Genomic DNA, 27,404 nt, shown 5'->3' with positions numbered 1-27,404 from the left:
GAGAGCAAATGTATTGAAGAGGTAAGCAAAACTTGTATACATTTCTACACAGACCTTTGAATTCTATAAATATATTTATTTAGAAAGCAGTCAAGAAATAACTCAGGAATTTTTATTAAATCTTCAGGTTTAATAAGTAACTTTTGTCACAACATGAAGACTTTGCTTAGAAAGTTAACTTTAGATACTATGAGATGCTTATAATATCTTCCCCTATTTGAAGAAAAAAAGCATAGCTTGTCATTCATGTAAATAATCCTTATTCTGATTAAATACCAACCAAGTATTCTAATTAAATACCCTTAAGTTCTACCAATAGTAACATGTTTTGGTACCCATGTATTCTCAACTGATTCACATTCATGGGCTGAGTCTCCACAGCTAGGAGAAATATAAGCCAGAGCTCACTGCTCAGAGGCTGACCACCCAGCACTCTGTCATGAGTACTGTGCTCCAAGAAATGTTATGTGCTCTGAAGAAATCCACTCAAATTAAACGACCCATAAACGACCCAGGAAAATCAAACAGGACTTTCTAATTCACTTTTACTTTGATTTTGAGGGTTCTAAGCAATCTGTCAAAAAACTCCATAGTATTATCTGGCTTCTGAATTTTTTTTAAAGGATGTTTTAGTTTCAAAAATATCTTTTCACAAATGACAAATACACCTAATTCTCATTCCAAGAGACTTCAATTGATAAGCCCTGAAATATCTTAAAATTTTAAGATTTATGGATATTTTCCAATCCTATGTTGTATAACATTAGCAAAGGTTAAGTTTCAGAGAAAAATACAGAAACTTCAAGCGCTTCATGTCTGTCAGTGTCCAGGCAACAACCAATTTTCAATAAGCACAAGATTTAAACTAAGATTGCTGAGTCCTGGCTGATTTTTCTTTTAAGCAACACATTTTCTTTTTTTTTTTTTTTTTGTATTTTTTTTTTTATTATTACTATTATTTTTTTTTTTTTGTAGAGACAGAGTCTCACTGTACTGCCCTCCGGTAGAGTGCCGTGGCGTCACACGGCTCACAGCAACCTCTAACTCTTGGGCTTACGCGATTCTCTTGCCTCAGCCTCCCGAGCAGCTGGGACTACAGGCACCCGCCACAACGCCCGGCTATTTTTTTGTTGCAGTGTGGCCGGGGCTGGGTTTGAACCCGCCACCCTCGGCATATGGGGCCGGCGCCCTACTCACTGAGCCACAGGCGCCGCCCTAAGCAACACATTTTCTGATAGTACCAACATACTCTAATTCCTGAAATCTACCAAAATCATTACACGTTTTTGTCAAGCTTAACACTATAAAATTTGGTCTCATTCTATAACCAGCAAAAAATTTGACAGGTCTTATAGTATTTCTTTTTTAAACAAAGATGAATAGTTGAACAAATTGCATACATCAAGTAGAACTTATTCTGGGCTGGCTGTAACTAGTATTACTTCAGCAGAGTAATTGCTTAAAATACGCAAAATCTTTGACTGAAATCTACAAAGAACATGAACTAGCACAGGAGATGAATTTAGTTTTATTTCTGATAAGTTGTAAAAAAGAAAAATTAAGCAATGTACTTCTATAAGTTTTCATAGACCAACAGAAAATACGAAAGCTTTTATTTAAAGAATATTGAAAATACACAATTCTGATATTAAACAGCAATTTATGGTAACATAAGTTATTTTATGTAATATATAAATACTTTTATTTCGTTTGTAGCTTTCTTCAAAGTATGTATAATATGAGAACTTAAGAACAAGGGATAGGAAAGAGAGCAAAGATGTCTCGAAATTAGAATCAAATCTCTCAGAAGGCCTCACTCCTTCAGTGCATGTAGTGAGTGGGGAGAGAGAAGAGCAGGACAGAAAGGGAGGCTGACATACGAAGCAAATCATCTACTGCTTGGTAAACCCACCCCTCAGAACAATGGGAGAAGGGAGAATAAATGAGGATGAGCTATTTCAAAAGGTCAGAAGACTTGTGATTCTGTCATACCATATCCCTCCACCACTTCTGAGCAAGCAATTCTATTAGACAAAGTGAAATTCTTGTTCTTGCTTTCTCAGAAAGCCCTAATACATAGGTCAAACTGCCATCTGTTTAAATGTTCAAATTTTCAGAAAAATGCCCCTTCCCCCAAAAAAAGGTTAAGAATTTAGATTTAGGCAAATGAAGAGGAAATCTGGATTTCTAATATAAAGAAAAATGTAACAAAAGTAAAATCCTTAAACAATACTTTAAATGTATTTTAAGTACTTCTATTTCTTTCACAGTTGTATGGCAGAAAAGGTATTTAAATTGGCAATATACAAACCAGAGAAATGCAGGCCATCATTAACTTCCTCAAGAGAGAATAACAAATCCTTCTTTATCACCACATTAGAAACTAAAAACAAAAGCATTAAGATTACCAAACAGTAAATAAATGTATCATGTAAGTCAGGTCAAGAAGTCAGGACTCTTGGAGACAACAAAAGAAACTTGTAAGATAAGCCACCTTGGTTAGGCCACTCTGGCCATGGGTATAGATGGGAATCACACTGATACGAACACATAAGCTCACCAGCTCTACATCCCCAGGTACTCTTACACTCAACACATTACAAGGCTCTCCACAGATATTTCTGGGACTACCAACCCTGACCCCTCCAAGCATGACAGCTTAGGACCCTTATCAAATGATGCCATCCCTCCCCTGTAAGAAAAGGCGGGTACTTCCCACAGCTGAACTGCTTATACTCTGAAGCAGAACAAACAGTTCAGGGAGACAGCTCTTCTAATTTTTACACATTTTTCTGTTTTTCACACAAACATACATATACCATACATACCATTCTCTGTGAGGCCCTATTGCCAATTATTTTTTAATAATGGGTTGTAATATTCCCCACTTACTCTCTCTCAACTGGCTTCCTCAAGCCATCCCTGACAGGCCCACACTATTGAATAGTTTCTATGACATCTCAGCCCCACATTTATTACTCTCTGCTAGGTGCTATCTATACCCAAATCTCAGTTCTATCCCAGCTGAAATACCAATCACAAAAAGAATCATTCTGTCTAGTGACTTGAATAAATTTTACTGTCAATGTTAAATTCACTATGGAATAACACCAACAGAAATATTCTTTCTCTGAGATTTTAGATGCCAAACCACAAGTGATGGTACTTAATGCAACATCAAGGATTTGATAAATTAGTAAATTCTTCAAGCCAAGAAACCTACAAAAGTAAAAGAAATACCTAACTTTGGCCAGGGAGATGGTCAACAGGGAAGAGGAATATAAACAATGGAACTAGAAGAAAAGACAACCATGGTAAGTTAAAAAGGTCACAAAACAAGTAGTAAGTAATGCTTTCTGTGTTTTTTAGTTAAAAAGGAGAAACATTAGGGGTTCATCTGATCTGATAAATTAATGAGTACAGGAGGAGGAGCAAGATGGCAGCAGAGTAACAGCTTCCTTCCATCTAGGCACCGTGAGTCTGGGGAGATAGGACTCCAGGCATCTCTGGCTGGTGGGATCTGCCTATCATCACCCCTCTGAGGATACAGGGAGTCAGCGAGAGACTTCTGTACCCCAAGAGGAGGACTAAAACAGTGGAAAAACGGCAAGTGGTCGCGTGTGTTCAATCCGTCTAAACCCGCCCGCAACATCCACAGGCACGAGAACTTAAAGAGCAAGAGGAAGTGAAAGGAAAATTAGGGCAAGGAAACAGATAAAAGAAATCACTCATGAGGAAGAATCAGCAGAAAACTCCGGGCAACATGAAGAACCAGTCCAGAACAACCCCGCCAAGGGACCATGAGGTAGCTACCACAGATGATTCCACCTATAAAGAACTGTTACGAATGACAGAAAGGGAATTTAGAATATACATGTTGAAAACAATGAAAGAAATTATGGAAACAATGAAGGAAACTGCTAATAAAGTGGAAAATAACCAAAAGGAAATCCAAAAACAGAATCAAATCAGAGATGAACGATATGAAGAATATAAAAAGGATATAGCAGAGCTGAAGGAACTGAAACAGTCAATTAGGGAACTTAAAGATGCAATGGAAAGTATCAGCAACAGGTTAGACCATGCAGAAGAAAGAATTTCAGAGGTAGAAGACAAAGTTCTTGAGATCACTCAGATAGTAAAAGAGGCAGAAAAGAAGAGAGAGAAAGCAGAACGTTCACTGTTAGAATTATGGGACTTTATGAAGCGTTCCAACATACAAGTTCTAGGAATTCCAGAAGGGAAAGAAGAATGCCCCAGAGGAATGGAAGCCATACTAGAGAATATTATAAAAGAAAATTTCCCAAATATCACCAAAGATTCTGACACACTGCTTTCAGAGGGCTATCGGACCCCAGGTCGCCTCAACTCTAACCGAGCTTCTCCAAGACACATTGTGATGAACCTGTCCAAAGTCAAGACAAAAGAAAAGATTCTGCAAGCTGCCAGGAGTAAGCGCCAGTTGACCTACAGGGGCAAATCCATCAGAGTGACCGCAGACTTCTCTAATGAAACTTTCCAAGCAAGAAGACAATGGTCATCTACCTTTAATCTACTTAAACAGAACAATTTCCAGCCCAGAATTCTGTACCCTGCTAAGCTAAGCTTCAAAATTGACGGAGAAATCAAATCATTTACGGATATACAAACATTGAGGAAATTCGCCACAACAAGACCAGCTCTACCGGAAATACTTCAACCTGTTCTGCACACTGACCACCACAATGGATCAGCAGCAAAGTAAGAACTCAGAAATTAAAGGACAGAACCTAACCTCCACACTGACGCAAAAGATAAAACTAAGCAAAAGACTCTCACCAAATAAGACGAATAGAATACTACCACACTTATCAATTATCTCAATAAATGTTAATGGCTTGAATTCCCCACCGAAGAGACACAGATTGGCTGACTGGATTAAAAAACACAAGCCATCCATTTGCTGTCTGCAAGAAACACACCTGGCTTCAAAAGACAAATTAAAGCTCCGAGTCAAGGGTTGGAAGACAATTTTTCAGGCAAATGGAATTCAAAAGAAAAGAGGAGTTGCAATCTTATTTGCAGATACATGTGGATTTGAAGCAACTAAAGTCAAAAAAGACAAAGATGGTCACTTTATATTGGTCAAGGGAAAAATACAACAAGAAGACATTTCAATTCTAAATATTTAAGCACCCAATTTAAATGCTCCCAGATTCTTGAAGCAGACCTTACTCAGTCTGAGCAATATGATATCTGATAATACCATCATAACAGGGGACTTTAACACTCCTCTTACAGAGCTGGACAGATCCTCTAAACAGAAATTAAACAAAGATATAAGAGATTTATTTATTTTTATTTTTTTTTTTTTTTTGTAGAGACAGAGTCTCACTTTATTGCCCTCGGTTAGAGTGCCGTGGCATCACACAGCTCACAGCAACCTCCAACTCCTGGGCTTAAGCGATTCTCTTGCCTCAGCCTCCCGAGTAGCCAGGACTACAGGCGCCCGCCACAACGCCCAGCTATTTTTTGGTTGCAGTTCAGCCAGGGCCGGGTTTGAACCCGCCACCCTCAGTAGATGGGGCCGGCATCTACCGACTGAGCCACAGGCACCACCCCGATATAAGAGATTTAAATGAGACCCTAGAACAACTGTGCTTGATAGACGCATATAGAACACTCCACCCCAAAGATAAAGAATATACATTCTTCTCATCACCCCATGGAACATTCTCCAAAATTGATCATATCCTGGGACACAAAACAAATATCAACAGAATCAGAAGAATTGAAATTTTACCTTGTATCTTCTCAGACCATAAGGCACTAAAGGTGGAACTCAACTCTAACAAAAACGCTTGACCCCACCCAAAGAGATGGAAATTAAACAATCTTCTGTTGAATAACAGATGGGTGCAGGAAGAAATAAAACAGGAAATCATTAACTTCCTTGAGCATAACAACAATGAAGACAGAAGCTACCAAAATCTGTGGGATACTGCAAAAGCAGTTTTGAGAGGAAAATTCATCGCTTTAGATACCTACATTCAAAAAACAGAAAGAGAGCACATCAACAATCTCACAAGAGATCTTATGGATTTGGAAAAAGAACAATCTAAGCCTAAACTCAGTAGAAGAAAAGAAATATCCAAAATCAAATCAGAGATCAATGAAACTGAAAACAAAAGAATCATTCAGAAAATTAATGAAACAAGGAGTTGTTTTTTTGAAAAAATAAATGAGATAAACCATTGGCCAGACTAACGAGGAATAGAAAAGTAAAATCTCTAGTAACCTCAATCAGAAACAATAAAGGGGAAATAACAACTGATCCCACAGAGATACAAGAGATCATCTCTGAATACTACCAGAAACTCTATGCCCAGAAATTTGACAATGTGAAGGAAATGGATAAATATTTGGAATCACACCCTCTCCCTAGACTCAGTCAGGAAGAAATAGAGCTCATGAACAGACCAATTTCAAGCACTGAGATCAAAGAAACAATAAAAAATCTTCCAACCAAACAATGCCCTGGTCCAGATGGCTTCACTCCAGAATTCTATCAAACCTTCAAGGAAGAGCTTATTCCTGTACTGCAGAAATTATTCCAAAAAATTGAGGAAGAAGGAATCTTCCCCAACACATTCTATGAAGCAAACATCACCCTGATACCAAAACCAGGAAAAGACCCAAACAAAAAGGAGAATTTCAGTCCAATCTCACTCATGAATATAGATGCAAAAATTCTCAACAAAATCCTAGCCAATAGATTACAGCTTATCATCAAAAAAGTCATTCATCATGATCAAGTAGTCTTCATCCCAGGGATGCAAGGCTGGTTTAACATACGCAAGTCCATAAACGTTATCCACCATATTAACAGAGGCAAAAATAAAGATCACATGATCCTCTCAATAGATGCAGAAAAAGCATTTGATAAAATCCAGCATCCTTTTCTAATTAGAATACTGAAGACTACAGGCATAGGTGGCACATTTCTAAAACTGACTGAAGCTATCTATGACAAACCCACAGCCAATATTTTACTGAATGGAGTAAAACTCAAAGCTTTTCCTCTTAGAACTGGAACCAGACAAGGTTGTCCTCTGTCACCTTTACTATTCAACATAGTGCTGGAAGTTCTAGCCAATACAATTAGGCAAGACAAGGAAATAAAGGGAATCTAAATGGGAGCAGAGGAGGTCACACTCTCCCTCTTTGCTGACGACACGATCTTAGAGAACCCCAAAGATTCAACCACAAGACTCCTAGAAGTCATCAAAAAATACAGTAATGTTTCAGGATATAAAATCAATGTCCACAAGTCAGTAGCCTTTGTGTACACCAATAACAGTCAAAATGAGAAGCTAATTAAGGACACAACTCCCTTCACCATAGTTTCAAAGAAAATGAAATACCTAGGAATATACCCAACGAAGGAGGTGAAGGACCTCTATAAAGAAAACTATGAAATCCTCAGAAAGGAAATAGCAGAGGATATTAACAAATGGAAGAACATACCATGCTCATGGATGGGAAGAATCAACATTGTAAAATGTCTATACTTCCCAAAGCAATCTACCTATTCAATGCCATTCCTATCAAAATACCAACATCGTACTTTCAAGATTTGGAAAAAATGATTCTGTGTTTTGTATGGAACCAGAAAAAACCCCATATAGCTAAGGCAGTTCTTTGTAACAAAAATAAAGCTGCGGGCATCAGCATACCAGATTTTAGTCTGTACTACAAAGCCATAGTGGTCAAGACATCATGGTACTGGCACAAAAACAGAGACATAGACACTTGGAATCGAATTGAAAACCAAGAAATGAAACTAACATCTTACAAACCACCTAATCTTTGATAAACCAAACAAGAACATACATTGGGGGAAAGACTCCCTATTCAATAAATGGTGTTGGGAGAACTGGATGTCTACATGTAAAAGACTGAAACTGGACCCACACCTTTCCCCACTCACAAAAATTGATTCAAGATGGATAAAGGACTTAAACTTAAGGCATGAAACAATAAAAATCCTCCAAAAAAGCATAGGAAAAACACTGGAAGATATTGGCCTGGGGAAAGACTTCATGAAGAAGACTGCCATGGCAATTGCAACAACAACAAAGATAAACAAATGGGACTTCATTAAACTGAAAAGCTTCTGTACAGCTAAGGACACAATAACCAAAGCAAAGAGACAACCTACACAATGGGAAAGGATATTTGCATATTTTCAATCAGACAAAAGCTTGATAACTAGGATCTATAGAGAACTCAAATTAATCCACTTGCAAAAAGCCAACAATCCCATATATCAATGGGCAAGAGACATGAATAGAACCTTCTCTAAAGATGACAGACGAATGGCTAACAAACACATGAAAAAATGTTCATCATCTCTATATATTAGAGAAATGCAAATCAAAAAAACCCTGAGATTTCATCTAACCCCAGTGAGAATGGCCCGCATCACAAAATCTCAAAACTGCAGGTGCTGGCGTGGATGTGGAGAGAAGGGAACACTTTTACACTGCTGGTGGGACTGCAAACTAGTACAACCTCTCTGGAAGGAAGTATGGAGAAACCTCAAAGCACTCAAGCTAGACCTCCCATTTGATCCTGTAACCCCATTACTGGGCATTTACCCAGAAGGAAAAAAATCCTTTTATCATAAGGACACTTGTACTAGACTGTTTATTGCAGCTCAATTTACAATCACCAAAATGTGGAAACAGCCTAAATGCCCACCAACCCAGGATTAACAAACTGTGGTGTATATATACCATGGAATACTATTCAGCCATTAAAAACAAATGGAGACTTTACATCCTTCGTATTAACCTGGATGGAAGTGGAAGACATTATTCTTAGTAAAGCATCACAAGAATGGAGAAGCATGAATCCTATGGACTCAATTTTGATATGAGGACAATTAATGATAATTAAGGTTATGGGGGGGAAAGCAGAAAGAGGGACGGGTGGGGCCTTGGTGTGTCACACTTTATGGGGGCAAGACATGATTGCAAGAGGGACTTTACCTAACAGTTGCAATCAGTGTAACCTGGCTTATTGTACCTCAATGAATCCCCAACAATAAAAAAATAAAAAATAAAAAAAAGGAATTGAAAAAGAAAAAAAAATTAATGAGTACAATAACATATGTGATCTATTAAGCAAGACACTTCAGTAAATGTTTTATATACATTATCTCTTCTAATCCTTACAAAAACCTTGTGAAAGAGGTCAACTTTGTTTTACAAAGGAACACCTATAACAGGCAAGCTATATAAACTTGCCAAGGTCACATAGCCCATAACTGTCAGAGCCAGGATTTGAATTCAGCTCTAAGACTCATAACATTAACATGTTATAATGCTGATAACATTATAGCAGATGCCCTTATTAAAGCATATTTTCTATATTTTTTTCATATTTTCTGTATGTTTTTAACAAGATATGCCCATAATATGATCTAAGACACTATGTTAAATAAAAAATGGCAAGGGGACTAGAGCCAGCCTCCAAAGCAATTAGTACGTTACCAATTGTATAAAGTCAAAGAGTTGAAAAGTTATAACTTTTCAAACATTCAAACTGCATCAGATAGCACTGAAAGAACAAACATGAGGGACAGTGATTGCCACAAGCAAAGGAAACTAAGGCAATAAAAATAAAAAAATTAGAAACATACATACCTACCACGATTTGGTATGGTATGAATTTTACTCATAATTTTTCATAAGAAATAAGCACTCATAATAAAACAAAGTACAAAAATTTAAATGTAATGAAATGGTACACCTTAGCCTCCTTGCTTACCAAAGCTAAATAAAGATGCTTAAGAACAGCAATAGAAAACCTATTTTAATCAAGCATCCTTTTTAGATATTTTCACCTGTAAAAGATGCCTATTAACACTGCTCACACCTAAACATGAACCAAAGGTGCTGCCATGCATAAAAGTGAAAAACCAGTTTTTATGAAACATAAGAGAAAAATCTGCAGGTAGAAAGTCTTAATAGAAGTAGAAAAGCAGAAAAGGCCACTCAGATATAGTCAAGGAAGAGAGAGAGAAATGGGCAGAGTAAAGCCCACTTTTGGCAGGTCCCAGAAGAACACAGCTGCAGAGCAAAGCCAGGTCACAGAAATAAGGAAGAAAGGTGAAGGCACAAGCAAGGTTAGGAAAAGAAATTCTTTCTCCCCAGTTAGTCTAGAAAGCAGAAAGATGAAAATAAAAAATCAAAGCACATGAAGACCAATTTCATTTATCATTAAATAATATTCTAAGAATCAATGCTCCTTTGTTTGCCTTAAAAACCTTACTTTTAGATGCTATAATTTTATCTTTAAAATAGGATTAAGCACTCTTTCTTGATTTTAAAAGGTTTGAACACTGATTGCTTAGGAAAAAACTACACACACACACTCTGGCTAGTTTCAGCAAAAAAGGAATACATTGAAAAACAAATACTATAGAGACTGAAAAACTAAACAGCCAAACCTCAAGACTGACAAGAACCAAAACAGCATCAATCTGCAGTGATTTACAGAGCAAAAAAAAAAAGAAAGGGAAAAGAGGTGTCCAAATGGGGCCCCTGCTATGTACCAGGGAATGCTCTAAAATGATACATTTTTGTGAGCCATGTGCCACTCAATTGTTGCCTGCTACACTCTAACATTCAAGCATAATGCTCTAATTTATTATATTTAGCATAGAAGTCATGTGGTACTTAATGCCAGCATACATTCTGAGAATGCATCCTTGGGTCATTTTGTTGTTATGGGAATACTATAAAATGAACTTGCACAATCCTACATGGTGGAGCCATGGCTATATGACAGTTTATTGCTCCTAAGCTAAAACCCTGTACAGCATGTTACCATATACTGGATATACGTTGGATATTTTAGGCAACTGTAACAGTGGGAAGTATTTGTATATCTAAACAAACCTAAACATAAAACAGGTACAGAAAAATATAGTATTATAATCTTGGGACCACTGTGGTATATGTGGTCCAACAATGACCAAAATGGTATTATGCAGCACATGACTACATACCTAACACTACATACCTATTAAAGTTTTAAATACTAAATTTATGTATAAATTCACTATTTTTCATTTACATGCTTCAAATTTTGCACATACTACCATTTAAAAAAACTTGAATGTACAAAATTGATTCATTATCAGCTGTTAAAAGAATCTGACACTAAAATCCAAGATTAAAACAGTACTAACCAGAAATCAATAGTACAAACATGTTGATAAATCCATCTTTCAAAGGAGTTTTTTAATTCTTATAATGAGCCTGTAACTTAAGATACTGCATGCCTTTTTCAAACAAATGAATGAAATAAGGCTCAAAATAAGCTCCCTCAAAAAGAAAAAAATCAAAATCCCATAGTACCCATTAATGCACTCTCAGTCTGAACCATTAAACTACTTTAATACCAAATTCCTCGTAAAATCCACTAATACTGCATCATAGTAAAGAATTACAACTGCTTTCATAATTTTTTAAAAGTTACAAGTGCTTATTCTTTAAAACTTAGAACATTCAGGAAAAAAAAGAAATCCCCTAACACCATAACAGAGATAAGCTCTTTAAGCAAGTTTGTCTTTTTTCTTCAGTCATATTCATTGCATCACATCATAAAACCAAGTAATTTCCTATTCAAAACAGAAAGGCCTTAGAGTACCTCACACATGAAAAGCACTCAATAAAAACAAGTTATTACATTCTAAACAAATTCTGTAACTTCCCGTTTCACCTACTATATGTCAATTTAAGCCTCTTCTACATCATCCTTTTAATATCATCATAGGTCAGTGGTCTTTTTGTGCCACATGAGCCGCTATAAGAGCATGTAAAAACTCAGGTCCTTAGCACTGTGGTCAGGATCACCTACTGTTGACTGATACATATAAGGATAGAGTACTCCAGCCAACCTATCTTGTTCCCTAAAACAAGGGAATAAAAGTTAGAGAATGTTAGGACTCCCAGTATTTCCTCAACTACCTGATATGGGACAATGCAAAGGCCAAATAAGGGTTGGCTTTTAAGAAAAAATTTTTCTATCGTTGCCAATAGTATTTGTGATGAAATTTAGCTTATTCACCCAATAAAGAGCAAATCTGAAACAAAGTAATTGTGGGTTAAAAAAGAACGAACGACAAAACACCTCTTAAGCTGTATCCCCAGCTAATGATATGCTAAAAATTTTAATTGTTAAGTATTCACTACATAGAAGCATACTATTTGTTGCATTTTATGCTTCTGATTACACAGAACGGGAAAGTTACAGATGCAGATGGTCTCTGTCTTTCCAAACTACTCTTGATTTCCATGATACTAGATTTACATAATTTTCAAAGTTCAGGAGTTGGTGAGAAACAACCAGCTAACAGTATCAAGTTGCCACAAAAGTGCAAGTGACTACATTATCTGTCATTAACTCTCATCCATTGAGCTTCTTCATATCTTAACCACGTTCTTCCACATGTATGCTTTCCCTTAATTATTTGGGTGGGGGGAGGGTTGTTTTGAAACAGGATCTTGACCTGTTGCTCTGGCTGGAGTGCAGTGGTACAATCACATCTCACCGTAACCTCTAATTCCTAAGCTCAAGTGATCCTCTCGCCTCAAGTGATCCTCCTCCTCTGGAGGAGCTAGGACTATAGATACGCATGATCAAGGCTGGCTAATTTTTTCTTTAGTAGAAACAGGTTTTGTGCTATGTTGCCCAGACTGGTCTCAAACTCCCGGCCTCAACTGATCCTCCCACCTTGGCCTCCCCAAGTGTTGGGATTGTAGGCATGAGTCACTCTCCCTCAGTTGTTAAAAGTATATTATCCTGTGCATTTAGTCTAGCTGATAGCCAAGATCCAAGTCTTATTTTTCCACAGCTCTGATAATGAGCCTCCAACGCAGACTGTAAAGGAGGTCTTTTAGAATGTATTAGCTACACATGAAGGTCTTTTTTTTTGGAAGCTCAGATAAGGTAATATTGGACCTTGTCATCCTAAAATTCATGTGCCACATGAGCCACATGTGCCACTTAACCACCCATTTTCCCATCTTTTCCCCTCAGTACTATATTCCAAAAAAATTTCTTCAGATCGCCTTTTAAAAAATCGTTAGTTTTCAATTTTATCTACTTGGCTCTTTAACTTGTCCATTGAGGTTACCTGTTTTAGTAAAATGACCATAATTTTCATTTCTAGAACTTCTAGGAGAACATAAGAACTAACTAAAACTTATGTTTTTCTAATCTGTGATATTCTTTCATCATGGTCTTGCCCCTTTCATCTCAAATAATTTTAAATAAGTAATTTCTTCTTCCACATATCCTGTGATCTCTACTTCCTGGAGTACTAATTCTTCTATTTGTATCATCTGCTGATTCTCCTTTGTATGACTGATTTCCTTGTGTAGCTCGAATTTTTCCTTTTGTACTGCAAGCTCATCTTTAGTATGAGTAGTTTCTTCTGCAAGAGTTATAGGGTTTTGTTTTTCTTTTTTTGAGACAGAGTCTCAAGCTGTTGCCCTGGGTAGAGTACCAGGGCATCATAGCTCACAGCAACCTCCAACTCTTGGACTCAAGCAATCTTCTTGCCTCAATTTTTCTATTTTTAGTAGAGACAGGGTCTCGCTTTTGCTCAGGCTGGTCTCAAACTCCTGAGCTCACCCAGAGTGCTAGGATTACAGGTGTGAGCCACCGCACCCAGCCAAGTTGTAGATTTTTAATTTGCTTTGCAGGACAGTTTCACACTTAACTCTGAAGTTTCTATTAGTTTCCATAAGTCTGGACCAGACTTTTTGCTATTTTCTCAGCTGGAAGATTAGTTGCACTATAAGAAATGTTAAATTTGAATCCCCCATGCCAATTGTGAGTTGAAACCTGGGGGGTTAAATGTTATTACAGCCCCAGGAGGAAAGTAAGTTTCCTTGCATTTTCCCAAACTAGTAGGCAGAGAAATGAAAACGTGAAATGTAATGAGCCCAAGGTCTCTGCCTCTAGATGCACTTTTTAAAGGTAAGACAGGGAGAGTGTGGAAAATGGGTGGTTTTCTTACCATTAGTGACAGTATACAATTTTGTACAACAAAGTTTTTCAGACCTCTTTTCACAGATGGTTTTATGCTGGAGGACCTCAACTCCACTCTCCAAATTCCTGAGGCCATATCTCTCTCCTACTCTTTCAAGAGACTCTCAGGAGTAAGCCATTGGGACTTGTATCCATGTATCTGAAACTATTACGGGCTTTGAGCTTCTGCTTACTGCTCTAGCAGTAAGTTTTCATTTCTGGGACCTGGGAATTTCCTGGTCTTTTAAGCTCAGAAAAGCTTTTGTTTGTTCTTATTATTATACTGTACACAGTTTCTGTGTTTGTGGCAGAGAATGGGAGTCCTCAATATCAGCTCTAGCAGTAATGTTGCTAGAAGCCTCTAGTAGTCACAAAATATGAAACTGAGAAATGATCACTTTAGAGAATTGTAATGATTCTTACCATTTTGACAAATAACCACTCACTTTTTCCCCCAGCCTCAACAAGTTTTATATTTGGAAAAAAATAAATATTCCCAAGGCATTTTTAAGACCTTTTTTCACTATGCATTTCAAATGGCTTCATAGTGCTCTTTCCTTACAAATTTCAATAGATAACTGTTGACTCCGTTTTCTTCCTATCTGTTCACCCTATAATCAGCTTAAATCTACTTTACACTCCTAGAACTCAAGTGAATGTCTACTCAAAGGCTGTCATTTCTCACCTCATCAACAAATCCACGGCCTTTTCCTGGTTCTCATTTATTCACCTCTCTGCAGCAATAACCACCACTGTAATTTTTCTACCCAAGTTCAAATTTCCAATCCATTCTCAACCTGTATTTTTTTCAACCATTCCTTAACTCATCCTCATTCACTCCGTACTCTCCTCCTTGCAGTTTATCCAGCAAATCACAGGCAGAATCAATGGGTCCTTGCAACAGCTATATGAAGTAGGGACAATTACACAATTCTTCAGAGGAAAAGAATCAGACTTAAAAGAAAATTAAGTAGCCAACCCAAGGATTCACAGTCAGCAAGTGGTTGAGTCAGTTATTTTATGACAAGCCCATCTTCTTAAATATGCTATCCTGTCTCCACAAATATTTATAACAAAAGCCCAGACCCTCCTGAATGCACAACTCATCTATCCCAAGACCATAACAGCTCTGTCTGGATGCCTCAAAGGTTCACACTGATACATTCAAAACCAAAATCATGATTATACTGCCCAAATTGAGGTGGCCCAACCTCAGTGAATGGCTGTACTAACGAACTATTCGTGTAAGTCAGAAAACTGAACATCACCTATAACATTTAACTCCCCCTCCATACCCAACCCTCTACTAAATACGGTCCATTTTTTCCCTCTCAGATCTGTTGCATCAACCTATCACCACACAACCATTCAAGCCCAAGCTGCTACTTCGTCTCACCTTCAACTGCTGTTACAACTTAACTCATCTACAGTGATCCTGGTTTCTTCCAATCCATTCTCAAGTTTGCAACAAAAATAATGTCTCCCCCTCTGCTCCCAGATGATCATCTTAAAATACAAATCTGATCATTTCACCAATATTGGACTCAGTATCAAAGTCTTAAATCAATCTTTATTTCATTTCATGGTCTGAAACAATAGGAATGCAAAGACTGGGGACAGCTACATTTCAGCCACAAAGAAAAAAAAATTTCCAGTAAGTCTAGAATGGACTCAGAAACAGAAGCAAACTGGGAGATGAGGGTAAAGAGGACAGTACCTGAGAGGTTTTGAACACTTGGCTCCAGTTATTCCTGAAGTGGAACTGAATCCCAAACTTGTCAAATTTTAGGGTATTCTAGTTATGCTGTGATACCCCAGGACCTCTCAAATTAAAATCCCTTTTTTCTTTAGTAGTTCAGGCTGAGTTTCTAGCTTGCAACTAGGAGTTTTACCTTTAAAAAAAAACAGAAAAAGAAAAAAGAAAGGCTTTAGAAGAGAGCCAAGACAACACCCTTAGAAAAGGAGATATGTCTACAAGAAAAAAATAAAACAAATTTTATATGAAGTAAAAATACCTTTGGCCAGCAAATATATAAATGCACTCAATGTTTATAAACTCATGTATCTCCTCCTTTTAAAGATGTTACAGAAAACGCTTTAGGGTAAAAGCCATGTTTTCTTTTATGTTCTGCAAATCATCACAGCTTACTGTAAGAAAGGGATAAATGCTGAATAAAAAATTAGAAGTAAAAGCATGACTATACACTAGTATAAATCATGGGAGAGTTGCATCCCTGAAAACTCACTTCCTTTGGGAACAGTTTATACATGCACTAAAGCAAATAAAATATTTTTTCTAGTGACACTTTACCACTATTCCATTTCCTGATTGTGATTCTGCATTGTCAGGTATTATAAACTCAACTTGCTCTTGGCCAAAAATCATATATTACCTTAGTATACTAGAATATAGTGTACTGGGTGGCGCCTGTGGCTCAGTCAGTAGGGCGCCAGCCCCATATACCGAGGGTGGTTGGGTTCAAACCCGGCCCCGGCCAAACTGCAACCAAAAAATAGCCAGGCATTGTGGCAGGCGCCTGTAGTCCCAGCTACTTGGGAGGCTGAGGCAAGAGAATCGCTTAAGCCCAGGAGTTGTAGGTTGCTGTGAGCTGTGTGAGGCCACGGCACTCTACCGAGGGCCATAAAGTGAGACTCTGTCTCTACAAAAAAAAAAAAATAGTGTAGTATGGAAAAAAAAATAGCTATGGAAACCACAGATTATCTCCTACATAAACACTTTTTTCTGTTGCCATCTGGTGGTTCATGCATAAAAACCAAGGCTAATATCTACTGTATAGAAGGGCTTGGTCACACAAGAATCAAAATCTTCCACTCTTTTTGCATCACACATCACACCTACACCTAGGGAGAAGATAAAATTGACCTTCACTTTGAAAACAGGCCCTCCCCTCCCCTCGGGAGAAAACCACAAAACAAGTTAAACACTAAAAAGAAGAACCCACAGACATTAATATCTCTGGAAATAAGCACCCTTATCTAAGTATGACAGGTTATACCTCTGTGAACCCTCCTTACTCTGAATCTGAAATAAATTCCTAACTAGCCTGCTTGGGTCACCAAAATTCCCACTACCAAATATTCTTAATAAGGGCAACTAGTGGAGCACTCCAAGTATCCACATTCCTCCCAAAGTCACCATAGTCATTATTTAGTTATTTCCCTATATTTCTTTCCTTAGAAAGCCTATTCTTCTTTGTAAAATCAAACTTACAGATTTGAGAGCTTCCAAACCTTGCATGGTAAGAAATGGGTGTCAAAGAGGAGATTTCTAAAAGAGAAAAGGCAACACAATATAGGATAAAATCCTAATTTTGTCTATGTAATAATATTGGTCCCAGGGTTCACCACATCACCTGAAGCCCACATCTCTAAAAGTAGCCTTGTCAATTTAAAATACACATTTTAAAAACACATCAAAGGCAAAAAACACACACACACAAAGGCAAAAACACTGCAGAAACTAGTCTTAGCCCACATTCAACAAGCTAATTTGCAAGGATCAGTAAATTAATAAATTTACTTGACTTTCACGTCTATTGTCAAGAAATTGGATTTTTGATAGTTGTTACCTTCACTAAACATTGTATATCAAGAGATTGCCAGCTAAGCCTGTTAAAGTGAAAAATACTTCTTATGTTAATTTTAAGGACCCTCTGATTTAATACAAGTCTCTAATGAAGACAGCCAACATAAGATTAGGTTGAGCACAGAAATAGACACCTTCTACTAATCTCTAATTCCTGATACTCAATGTCTAGTAAATATAAATATTTTCATCCATCACTATTTCATATCTTTTTAAATTTTTCACTGCTTTAAATACCTCCAGATTTTGATTAGTCTTGCTCCTTCTGTCCATTTAGATAAAAAAGCATCTCACATTTTAAGGAAATTTATTTCTTCAAACTTCAAGCTTACAGTGATAAATTATGGTACTAATTTGTTTTACAGAGCCTAAACTTTGGAGCATGAACCATTTCCAGGCTAGAGTAAATACATCATGTGTTAGATGGCAGCCCCCAAGGAGAAATATTGTACTGCATCTTAGTTGTCTTCAACATTGTAAATACTCTGGCAAAAGCAAAATGAAGAAAATGAGGTTCTAAGAGCTAAGACATATGGAGTTATTGAATCCCCAGATAGGAGACACACAGAAGGTTTGGTGAAGGACATAAGGGATATGACAACATACAGAAGATCAGAGAATCATTGCAGAATGGTTCTGAACATGTAGTCTAACTCCTTTCTTTTAAAAGTGAAAAAACAGACTCAGAGGATAACAGACTTATTCACATTGCAAGATGGTAGTTACGGAATGAAATTAAAGCCAGGTCTACTGACACTTAGCCCAATGCCTTGACCATTGGCCACGTCTGTTTCCAGGAAAGTTTTATAGAAAATATTCTCATTCCCACAATACCCCAGGAGACTGGGACTGGGCTAACACAATGAGTCTCTGCTTGTCAAATACTAGACTTGCAAATACATAAACAAAAGTTCCCTAAGGCAAAACTCTAATATTTTTTTTTACTTTTGTACTTAAGTAAATAATGTTAATATAATGAAACTGTTAGAGTAGTACTAAATTTCTCCAGAACAGGTCTCAGGTACAGGATCAATAACTGGCAGATAGATATCTGTCACACTACAACAGACTCTTGCATTTAAGGGATTCCTTTAAAAGCGTATAACTGCAATTTCTACATGCTACCAAAGGATGGCAGGAGGTGCCAATTTGCAGTCTCAATTGACAAAATGTATTCTCCCTCAAAATTTTGAATACAAATGCTTACACTCTTTTTAAAAGAGGTGTACAAATTTGGGGGAATTTTGATTAAGAAAGTGCCTTATAGCACTGGTGACATCAAATTAGAATAAGAGAGACTATACAAATTAAAATGCTCAATTCTTTTAAGTGATATTTAGCCAAATAAAACTTATAACATCTTTACTTTTTAAAAAATAGTTCTTTAACTCTTCTTTATACTACACCTTTCAACCTGATTTCTATCCTCCACCCTCAGTTTTACTCAACTTTCATGCATTTGAACTTCAAGGGTCTACAACTACATCTCTTCCCTTTAGAGCAGTGGTTCTCAACCTTCCTAATGCTGCGACCCTTTAATACAGTTCCTCATGTTGTGGTGACCCCAACCATAAAATTATTTTTGTTGCTACTTCATAACTGTAATTTTGCTACTGTTATGAATCATAATGTAAATATCTGATATGTAGGAGACTCCCAAAGGGGTTGTGACCCACAGGTTGAGAACCACTGCTTTAGAGAAATTCAAACCATGACCTAATCAAAATCTTTACTCTGTCCATTCCATTCTCTATCTTTAGTCATCTGACAATGCCCATCTCTGATCTCTGGAACCCTTAAGGCAGGCCAGAAGGCTGGCACAAAGACACTACATGCCACAAACCTTTGCCACCTGAAACACCAAATCACAAAAAAATGCAAGGACCCTCAGGACAGAAAAATAAAGGCAAATGGTAGGTAAAATTAAAGTACAATGTCTTCTTTAATATCAATTACCCACTTAACTTGCAGACTTCCAATTTGTTTTACCTCAATATTTGAGAGAAATTTCCTGGCTAGGAGTAATCCTGGCATATTGCTAAACTTAACTGTGGTTAGACTATGTATGTTAAAGCAAATCAATAAAAGATCTGTACCTCACAAACCCCACCAATTCATTTTAAAGATTTAAATTCATATATTTGAGTGCACAAAAAGTTTTCCAAAGTTTCTCAAAGAAATGGTTGGTTCATTCCTAGCAGTCAATTCTAGGGAGGTAATATCTCTGCCGACAGGTCACACAACTCACTCTGCTAGAACTCAATCTACGTTGGGGGTGAGGGGCAGGGGTAAAAGAAATACACCAAAATAGTAAGTCATCTTACTAGGGGAGGGGATGGCTACATGGAGGGGCTTGTGTGTATTCCTCTACTGTCTTTCAAGTTATCTAACATAATTTTTACAATCATAACTAAATAAAGCAACCTAAAACTTGAAGTCAGATTATTCAACACAATATTCCAAAAACATCAACCATCATCTTGCCTTTAGCATAAATCAGATCTATTCAGATCTGTCCTTCTAAAGACAGAAGCTACACACAGGAGACATTCTAGCCCAGTGGTTATGAACTTCAGTTACATTCATAGACTCTGGATCAGGCCTTTCATTTTGGCTTCTGGCTCCACCACTACCAGTCCTGGAACATCAGGCAAATTAGGTAACATCTCAATGCCTGTTTCCTCACAGATAAAACAAAAATACTACCTACCTCTCAGGAACTGTTATGAAGAATGAGCACTTAAGTGCTTGGCCCTTAAGGACTCCATAACAGATAACTACAAGTTACTACAGACTGCATAAATGGTGATGACTGCTTATTGTTGGATTTACAATATGGTAACCAACTGACCAGTTGCTGTCTGTTAAATACTCAGTGGTCTAACAAAATTTAATTAAGTATCTGAGCACTTACTAAGTGTAAGACCCATTTTTAAGACCCATTTTTGCTTCTCTAGTGAAGCAAAGCAGTCTAGAACTCAAGATCCAGTTGAGACTTATACTGCAAAGCTGTAAGGGAAGGAAGATAGGAAACAAAGTGATTTTGGATAAAATGCATTATGAACCCCAAAGGAAGCTAGATGTGTATTGAACATTGCAGCAAACATGTAGCCTAAAAGCCTAATTAGTAGACCTTACCCAAGGTTGGGAATTAGACTGAGAAAAGTAGTCCAGACTACAGGAAATCAGGCTAACAGCGACAGAATTGGGTAAAATTATGGGATTAACACAAGGATAAAAAAAAGTAACATAAAGATACAAGAACCACTTGTGGAGTGTTTTTTGTTTTTTTCAATTGCATGCTTCTGAGAACCAGCAGGTCTGAGGTGGAGTCCAAATGGTTGCATTTTTTAAATTATCACTGCTGATTCTGAAGCACAACCCCAGGCTAGCACAAAGTAGGAGCAAACAGTCTCAGTTGGAACAAATAGAATACATGACTAAAACATCAATTAGCTCAGAGTGAAATTGCAAAGTTTGAGATCATCAACCTGAAATAGGTATAAGTCATGATAGGTTCCAGGTGTATAATAGTCACTGGAATTTGGAAGTTGAGGGCTAGGAGAGAGGCCTGCAGACATAGGATAAAGTTACAGGGAAATCAAGTCATGTGATCTCATTTAACGAGGTTAGGGTGGTGATTTTCAAACTTGGCTAAACATTAGAATCACCTGGGGAGTCTCAATATCCTGATGCCCAGCTCAAACCTCAATTAAAACAAATTCTAGGAGTGAGATGCAGGCATCAGTATTGTTTAAAGCAGCGGTTCTCAACCTGTGGGTCACGACCCCTTTTTAACAATGAAAATACACTGCGGCATTAAGAAGATTGAGAACCACTGGTTTAAAGGTCCTGAGTGATTCCAATGTGCAACCAAGTTTGAAAAACCCTGGACTAGAAGTCTCCAGAAAGTCAGCAGTTGCCTTGAATGAGGAAAAACAAAAGGTAATACAAATTAGTTGTTCTCATACTGTGTATTAGAAGTAGACTTAAAAAGTTTTACCAGACTCCCTAGATAATTCCAGTACATTAAATTTAAGAACCATTGGTCAAAGTGACAAGAACTAACTCCAGATGAGAAACTGAGGAGTATGAACATGCCCAAGGCAGTAAATGACAGGAGTATTCTTACCCCTTTCAGCCTGATAAATATAAGCTGACATCTATGAGGAGTGCTGGACATTACTAGAATCAGTAAGGCTACAAGGGGTGTCCAACCTTTTTCTAACACATGTTGACAGAATTGTCTTGGGACAAAGCTGAGAAGCAAAAATAAAAACTCTGTGCATACTTCGATATATCCCACACCAGAGATAAGCAAAACAGTCCTCAAATAATCTGCATGCGGCCTGCAGGCCATAGGTTGGACACCCCTGCACATAAAAGATCCAGCAGTAAAGCTAAAGGTGCCACAGACTTCACACAATAAATCCTCTGCCTCAGAAGTCATCCTTCTAAATCACTCATATATGGCTTCTTGCTGGACAGCATAAAGCAAGCACGCATTGCCACCTGACTTCAGAATTAAAGACATGGCTTTTTAGGAACCCAGCAGTCACAAGCAATTAAACACATGGCAATAAGAGTATTTAACACAGAAATTCTCATTATCATGGATAAGAAACTCCAGTATGTATTATAGTTAAATCTGGAAGAGCTGAACTTGGCATTTCACATAATTACATACTCCTATTTGTAACACTGGCTATAAATACATAACTTTTACTGGTCAATACTGCACATTTTCTCCCTTCAAAACTAAGCATCCCCACATGGAGTCCGATTAGAAGAAAATCTACAAGTCAGGAACAGCTTCACCTAGCTACCCAGTAATAATGTGGTACTTAAGACCAATTCTGACTTAGTAGTGACTATGCCATTTCAAATGTTACATTTTATCTAACAAGATTCAAGAGTATACATTCCTGCACACATGACCAACTAACTCATCATCCCATCAGAAATCTCTATAGCAGCCCCAGAATTTTCATTTTCAAGATACATGAGCTTTTGTCAAACGGTGACATCTCCTCTGTAATATGAATTTTCAATATGATATAAAAACATGATGGATACATTACACATTTCACAGAGCACAAGAACAGAAATCTGTCAATGAATTTAAAATTTGTGACAACCTATTTGAAATTTTACACTAAAAGATCTGTACACTTTCATAAACCATATAAATGTAAAACAGGTACCAATGTTTTTACTGTCAACAAGGAATAAAATATTCTCCCTAACAAAGTTTGGCTGTTACCTTAGTACTTTTTTTTTTTTTAAGACTAATGTATTTTCATTAACATTTCAGTTGTAAAATTGCAAGCTTTTATAGGGCCTTTAAAGTGCAACTGATAATATATTGTATGGATTTCAAGTTTTTAATATTTCAAAACAAAGCCACTGGCAGATTATTCCCCACCATTTCAATTTGTGCACACATCTTCAAATGTACAGATCTTACTGCAAAATGCAAGTCACAGTTTAGAAAAAGGAAATTTAGCAATAAACACCATTTCTATTTTAAAGGTCATCCTAAATAATTAGATTTCTTCACTTGAATCTGGCTTCTCTAAGCAGTCTACACATCACATTTTACAAAACGACTTAATAGATGTTTTCCTTCCAAACTAAGTCATTAAGCAAAAAGCAGCACAAATACGTAAAATAAAAATTTTCAAGTAATGGAGGAGTTAAATCAACCAGAAGTATGGCAATTTGTTTTCATGTAGTAAAACATGAAAGGAAGCATTCATGAAGGGGGGAACCACAATTTCAATAATGTTACATAAGCATTAATAAAAAAATTATGACTTGTTAAACTACGGGAAAGTTTTGAGTCCTGATCTTTAAAATGTCATTACATTTAAATCCTCTTACTACACATAAATCAATCTTCACATGACACAGAACACAGCTAATTTAAGTTTAATGCTCTCGTTTTCCAATAGAGTACCAAGTTCCTTACCATGATAGCAGTATTCCGGGGTACTGCTAATGAACAAAGTTAATTTTTCCTAAAGCCGCCAACACTAAAACAGGTTCACTACTCTGTTTTACAGACTCCATCAAAGACCTTATTAAAGTAGTTATTTCTGGTTTGTTTGGGTTTTGTTTGGCATGTAAGACCAGTAAACTTCAATGGAAAAGGACGCTAACCGGCAGGAGAGTGGTAACAGTTTAGGAAAAATAATCATCCTCCAGAATTAGGATGTAAAGCCCTTTTCAAAAGGTCATTTCGAATCAGCAGATCCTCTGTCCCTGTTTTATGGATCACCACTGTATTCTAAAGGAGAGCCAACAGAGGGAGAAAAACAAAGCAAAGTGGAAAAGCCATGGGCACTCAAAGTTTTGCTCCACCGATTGTACCCCACCCACTTGGGGTTGGGCATCGGGACTTGGGGGACTCCAAGGAGGTGGCGCGCTGGGGTGGAGGCTGGCACTTGGCATTTGGAGCCTATCGTTGATGTCACTCAGCGTTAGTAAGACCCGGCGGCGCGAAGACAGATACAAATCAACTCATTTTTAATCAGAGCCGCAGGATCAGACTCAGGCATTCTTTTAGCCAGCGGACGAATGGGTCTCAACTTTGAAGGGATTTGGACCATTTTACTTAAGAAAATAAAAAAGCAAGCAACAAACGGTGTGTTTTCAGACAGTTTAGTTTCCCTCCCCTCGGGTCCCGCGTGGACCAGAAGACTCACGGCGTTAACCCCTCTACTCCCTCCAGATCCGGCGTTCCGTAGTCCCGCCCCGAGGACCGAGGAATTGGGGGGCCCCGAACGCCCGCGCCTACCTTGCGCCAGCACCCGGAGCAAGTGCAGCTGGAGCAGCAGTAGCGTCCACCGTCCGCGACCGCCCGGGCCGAACTTTGCCGCCCGCCGCCCCGCGTCCTCGCTGGGGGTCTCGGGCGCCGCGCGGGGTCCCGGGGGCTCGGGGCTGGGTACGGGCTCCGGACTGGGGCGCGGCGCCAGCGGCGGTCGGGCGCGGCCGGGCAGGGACCCCCGCGGCCGCCCCAGGCCCGCGCGCTCAGGGAGCGCCAAGGCGCCGCCGCCCGCCAAGGGCCGGGCACCCCGGGCCATGCCGAGCAGCCGCCACCCGAGCTCCGCGCAGAACGGCCACACCGGCGGGACAGCCCCAAGTGGACGCGGCGCCCCCCGGGCCGAAGTGCGTGGCCACCGGGCGCTGAGGGGCGGCGTCCCGGGTCCCCGTGTGAGGGGCGAAGCGCGTGCAGGAGGCGAGCCGGGCGGAGAAGTTGTCAGCAGGGAAAATTCGCGTCTGGCAGTCCCAATCTTCTAGCGGCCGCCAGCCGGCGGCTGAGGTTCCAGCTCCGCAGCGCTCCCTCCAAAGGTTCCGCCGGGCGCTGAAGAACCGCGGCCGCCACCCTCTCCCGGCGCTGAGGAGAAAGTGTGCCCGCCCGCGCACCGGCTCTCGCCCTCCGCCTCCGCGGCCGCCGCTCCCCATTCACAGCCCGGCCGCACGCGCCGCCCGCGCCCGCCGCCCGCCGCTGATTGGCCGACGGAGGTGGCTCCCGAGCCCGGGACCCGCCCCCATGTCCCTAGCATGTTTTCAAACTCGCGGCGCCCGCCCGCCTGTAATTTCGCGCCGGCCGCGGTGCTGGGCTTGGGCGGCTTCCCGCGCCGGCTGCGCCCCCTAGGGACCTGCAGCGGGGCTGCAGCCGGCGCTGTCCCGCACGCGCTCCCCGGGTGTGCTCACAGGCTGGGGCGTGCTCTCCGGCACCGCGGCCAGTGCCGGAGCCTAGGTGGGGCAGGCAGTGGCTAGGGACCCTGACCTTAAGCTGGGGCGGGAGAGGGTACAGCTGGACGCGCAGATTCCGTGTGAGACCCCGGCTGAGGGTGGGTCGGCGCGTCCCTCTCCGCTCCGCAGGAGCCGCCCTTCTCCCACCTGCGGGCCCTGTGCCTGATGGTTACTCGCCAAGTTACCGTAATTGTAAACAAGGAACACGCAAAAGAGGTATTTTACGCCTGTAGTCCCAGCTGCTCGGGAGGCTGAGGCAAGAGAATCGCGTAAGCCCAAGAGTTAGAGGTTGCTGTGAGCCGTGTGACGCCAGGGCACTCTACCTGAGGGCGGTACAGTGAGACTCTGTCTCTACAAAAAAAAAAAGGTATTTTAATTAGTGGCAACAAAAGACACCATTGGGTGCAAACTCGCCGCCTGTACAGAGGCGTGGACACAGCTTTGTAAAGGCGTCCAAGGTCACATTTGGCCTGAGGGAACACAGGACCACAGCACCCGGCGCTTCTCGCCGCGGGGTGGGCGGGTGTCCAGGAGAGGTCTGCCAGGAGGAGGATCTCCCAGAGTGGGGCCTGGGGAGTCTGCAGGGATGCTAGTGGGCACGGACGCTCAGCTGCATGTGGGAAGCATTAGCCACTTTATGGGGTGAACTCAGCGCTCTGGCGGCTGGAAAGCCAGCATTTTTGTGGGAGGAGGGGTAGAGGTGACACGTAGTCTGAAGCTGCTGGGCGCTGATTGGGAGGAGCCCAGGGCCCTAGTGATGATGACTGAATGAGATCATGTAAATGCTGAAGGCAAGGGACTGGGTGTCCGCACAGCGCCGTGTGGGCTCCCAAAAAGCACTCGCTGCTCGGGTTAGGGTTATTGTCCAGCCAAGAAAGACCTGGGGCAAGAGAGTGGAGAGCAGGAAAGGCTGGAGGCTGTGAGCTAGGCTGGTGCCTGCTTGCGGAACACCTGTGCTGCGCTAGCTCAGTATCAAACTGTTTACGCGCACCCTTATCTATAAAGTCTTAACAATGACCCTGTAAGCCAAAGATGGGCAAACTGAAGCCAAAAACAGTAGCCATGTGGAGGAAGTGGATTCAGAACTGCGTCCACCCCCAAGACCTGCCCTCTACCCTCTCTCCGTGTCATGCTGGAAGGGACAAGAAAGTAAAATGAACTCAGAGCTCCATGAGCCCACAGGTGCCCTGAGAACACAGGGCTGGTAAGTGGGCACGCCCCTGGTGTCCCGAAGACATGGGAATGAGACTTGAGGTGGGAAGGGGTGTCTTTCTATTTTCTATTGTCAGTAACCCTGAGTTTCTTCAAATTTGCAAGATAATGTTAGAGAAGGGGGTGGGAGGGCAAATACCTCTTGGTTCTTCAGCACTTACTGTAGGCTAGTCCTATGCAGGAGCTGTGCAGGACAGCTGCAGTCACTGATGCAGGTGGGGAAACAGGCTTGAAGAGTGAAGTGACTTGGCCCAGATCACAAGCTCAATTTCCATTCTCTCCACTTGGCTCAAAGACGGTGGGTGGCTTTGAGGTCTTAGCTCCTCCCTTTCTAGTTATGAGATTTGGGCAAATGGCTGTCTCTAAGTTCCTGGGGTGGAAAGTTAGGAATCATTCCCTTCTCACAGGAAAGTGAGATAATTTACACTCTAAATGCTAGTTTCCTTTTCCTTATAGGGATGTGGAAATCCTTGTTCTGAGTTGCTATGTCTACTAGTTGAGTGTGGTCCACCTTTAACCTTTTTCTTTCAGAGAGCAATATATGCCCATTCCTTTCTTTCCAAAGGGAACATAATGCTCTTACAGTACACAGAGGCATGAATATGGCTCAGGCACCTTCCTGACTTGAGGACACTCCAAGAATGACCAGTGCCTCTTTGGCTGTGATTTACTTTGCGCTTAAGGGGAAATTTTGTGGAAACTTGTTTGGCAGTTGGACAGCCAAGTCAGGATATGC

General features: G+C 40.0%; 1 protein-coding gene across 1 annotated transcript in view; it reads right to left on the bottom strand.

Moving 5' to 3' along the window:
- Positions 1-25,112, bottom strand: part of SDK1 (sidekick cell adhesion molecule 1) — a 1,108,031-nt gene extending 1,082,919 nt beyond the window's left edge. The window contains exon 1 of the mRNA XM_053556749.1: positions 24,495-25,112. Within this exon, the coding sequence (XP_053412724.1) occupies positions 24,495-24,780 (286 nt within the window). The 5' untranslated portion in view covers positions 24,781-25,112. The remainder of the gene's footprint in view (positions 1-24,494) is intronic.
- Positions 25,113-27,404: the final 2,292 nt, after the last annotated feature.

Source organism: Nycticebus coucang, chromosome 12 (genome assembly GCF_027406575.1).
Source record: "Nycticebus coucang isolate mNycCou1 chromosome 12, mNycCou1.pri, whole genome shotgun sequence".
Classification (NCBI taxonomy): Eukaryota; Metazoa; Chordata; class Mammalia; order Primates; family Lorisidae; genus Nycticebus; species Nycticebus coucang.
The sequence above is the reverse complement of the archived record's forward strand: the minus strand, read 5'-3'. Positions and strand labels throughout refer to the sequence as shown.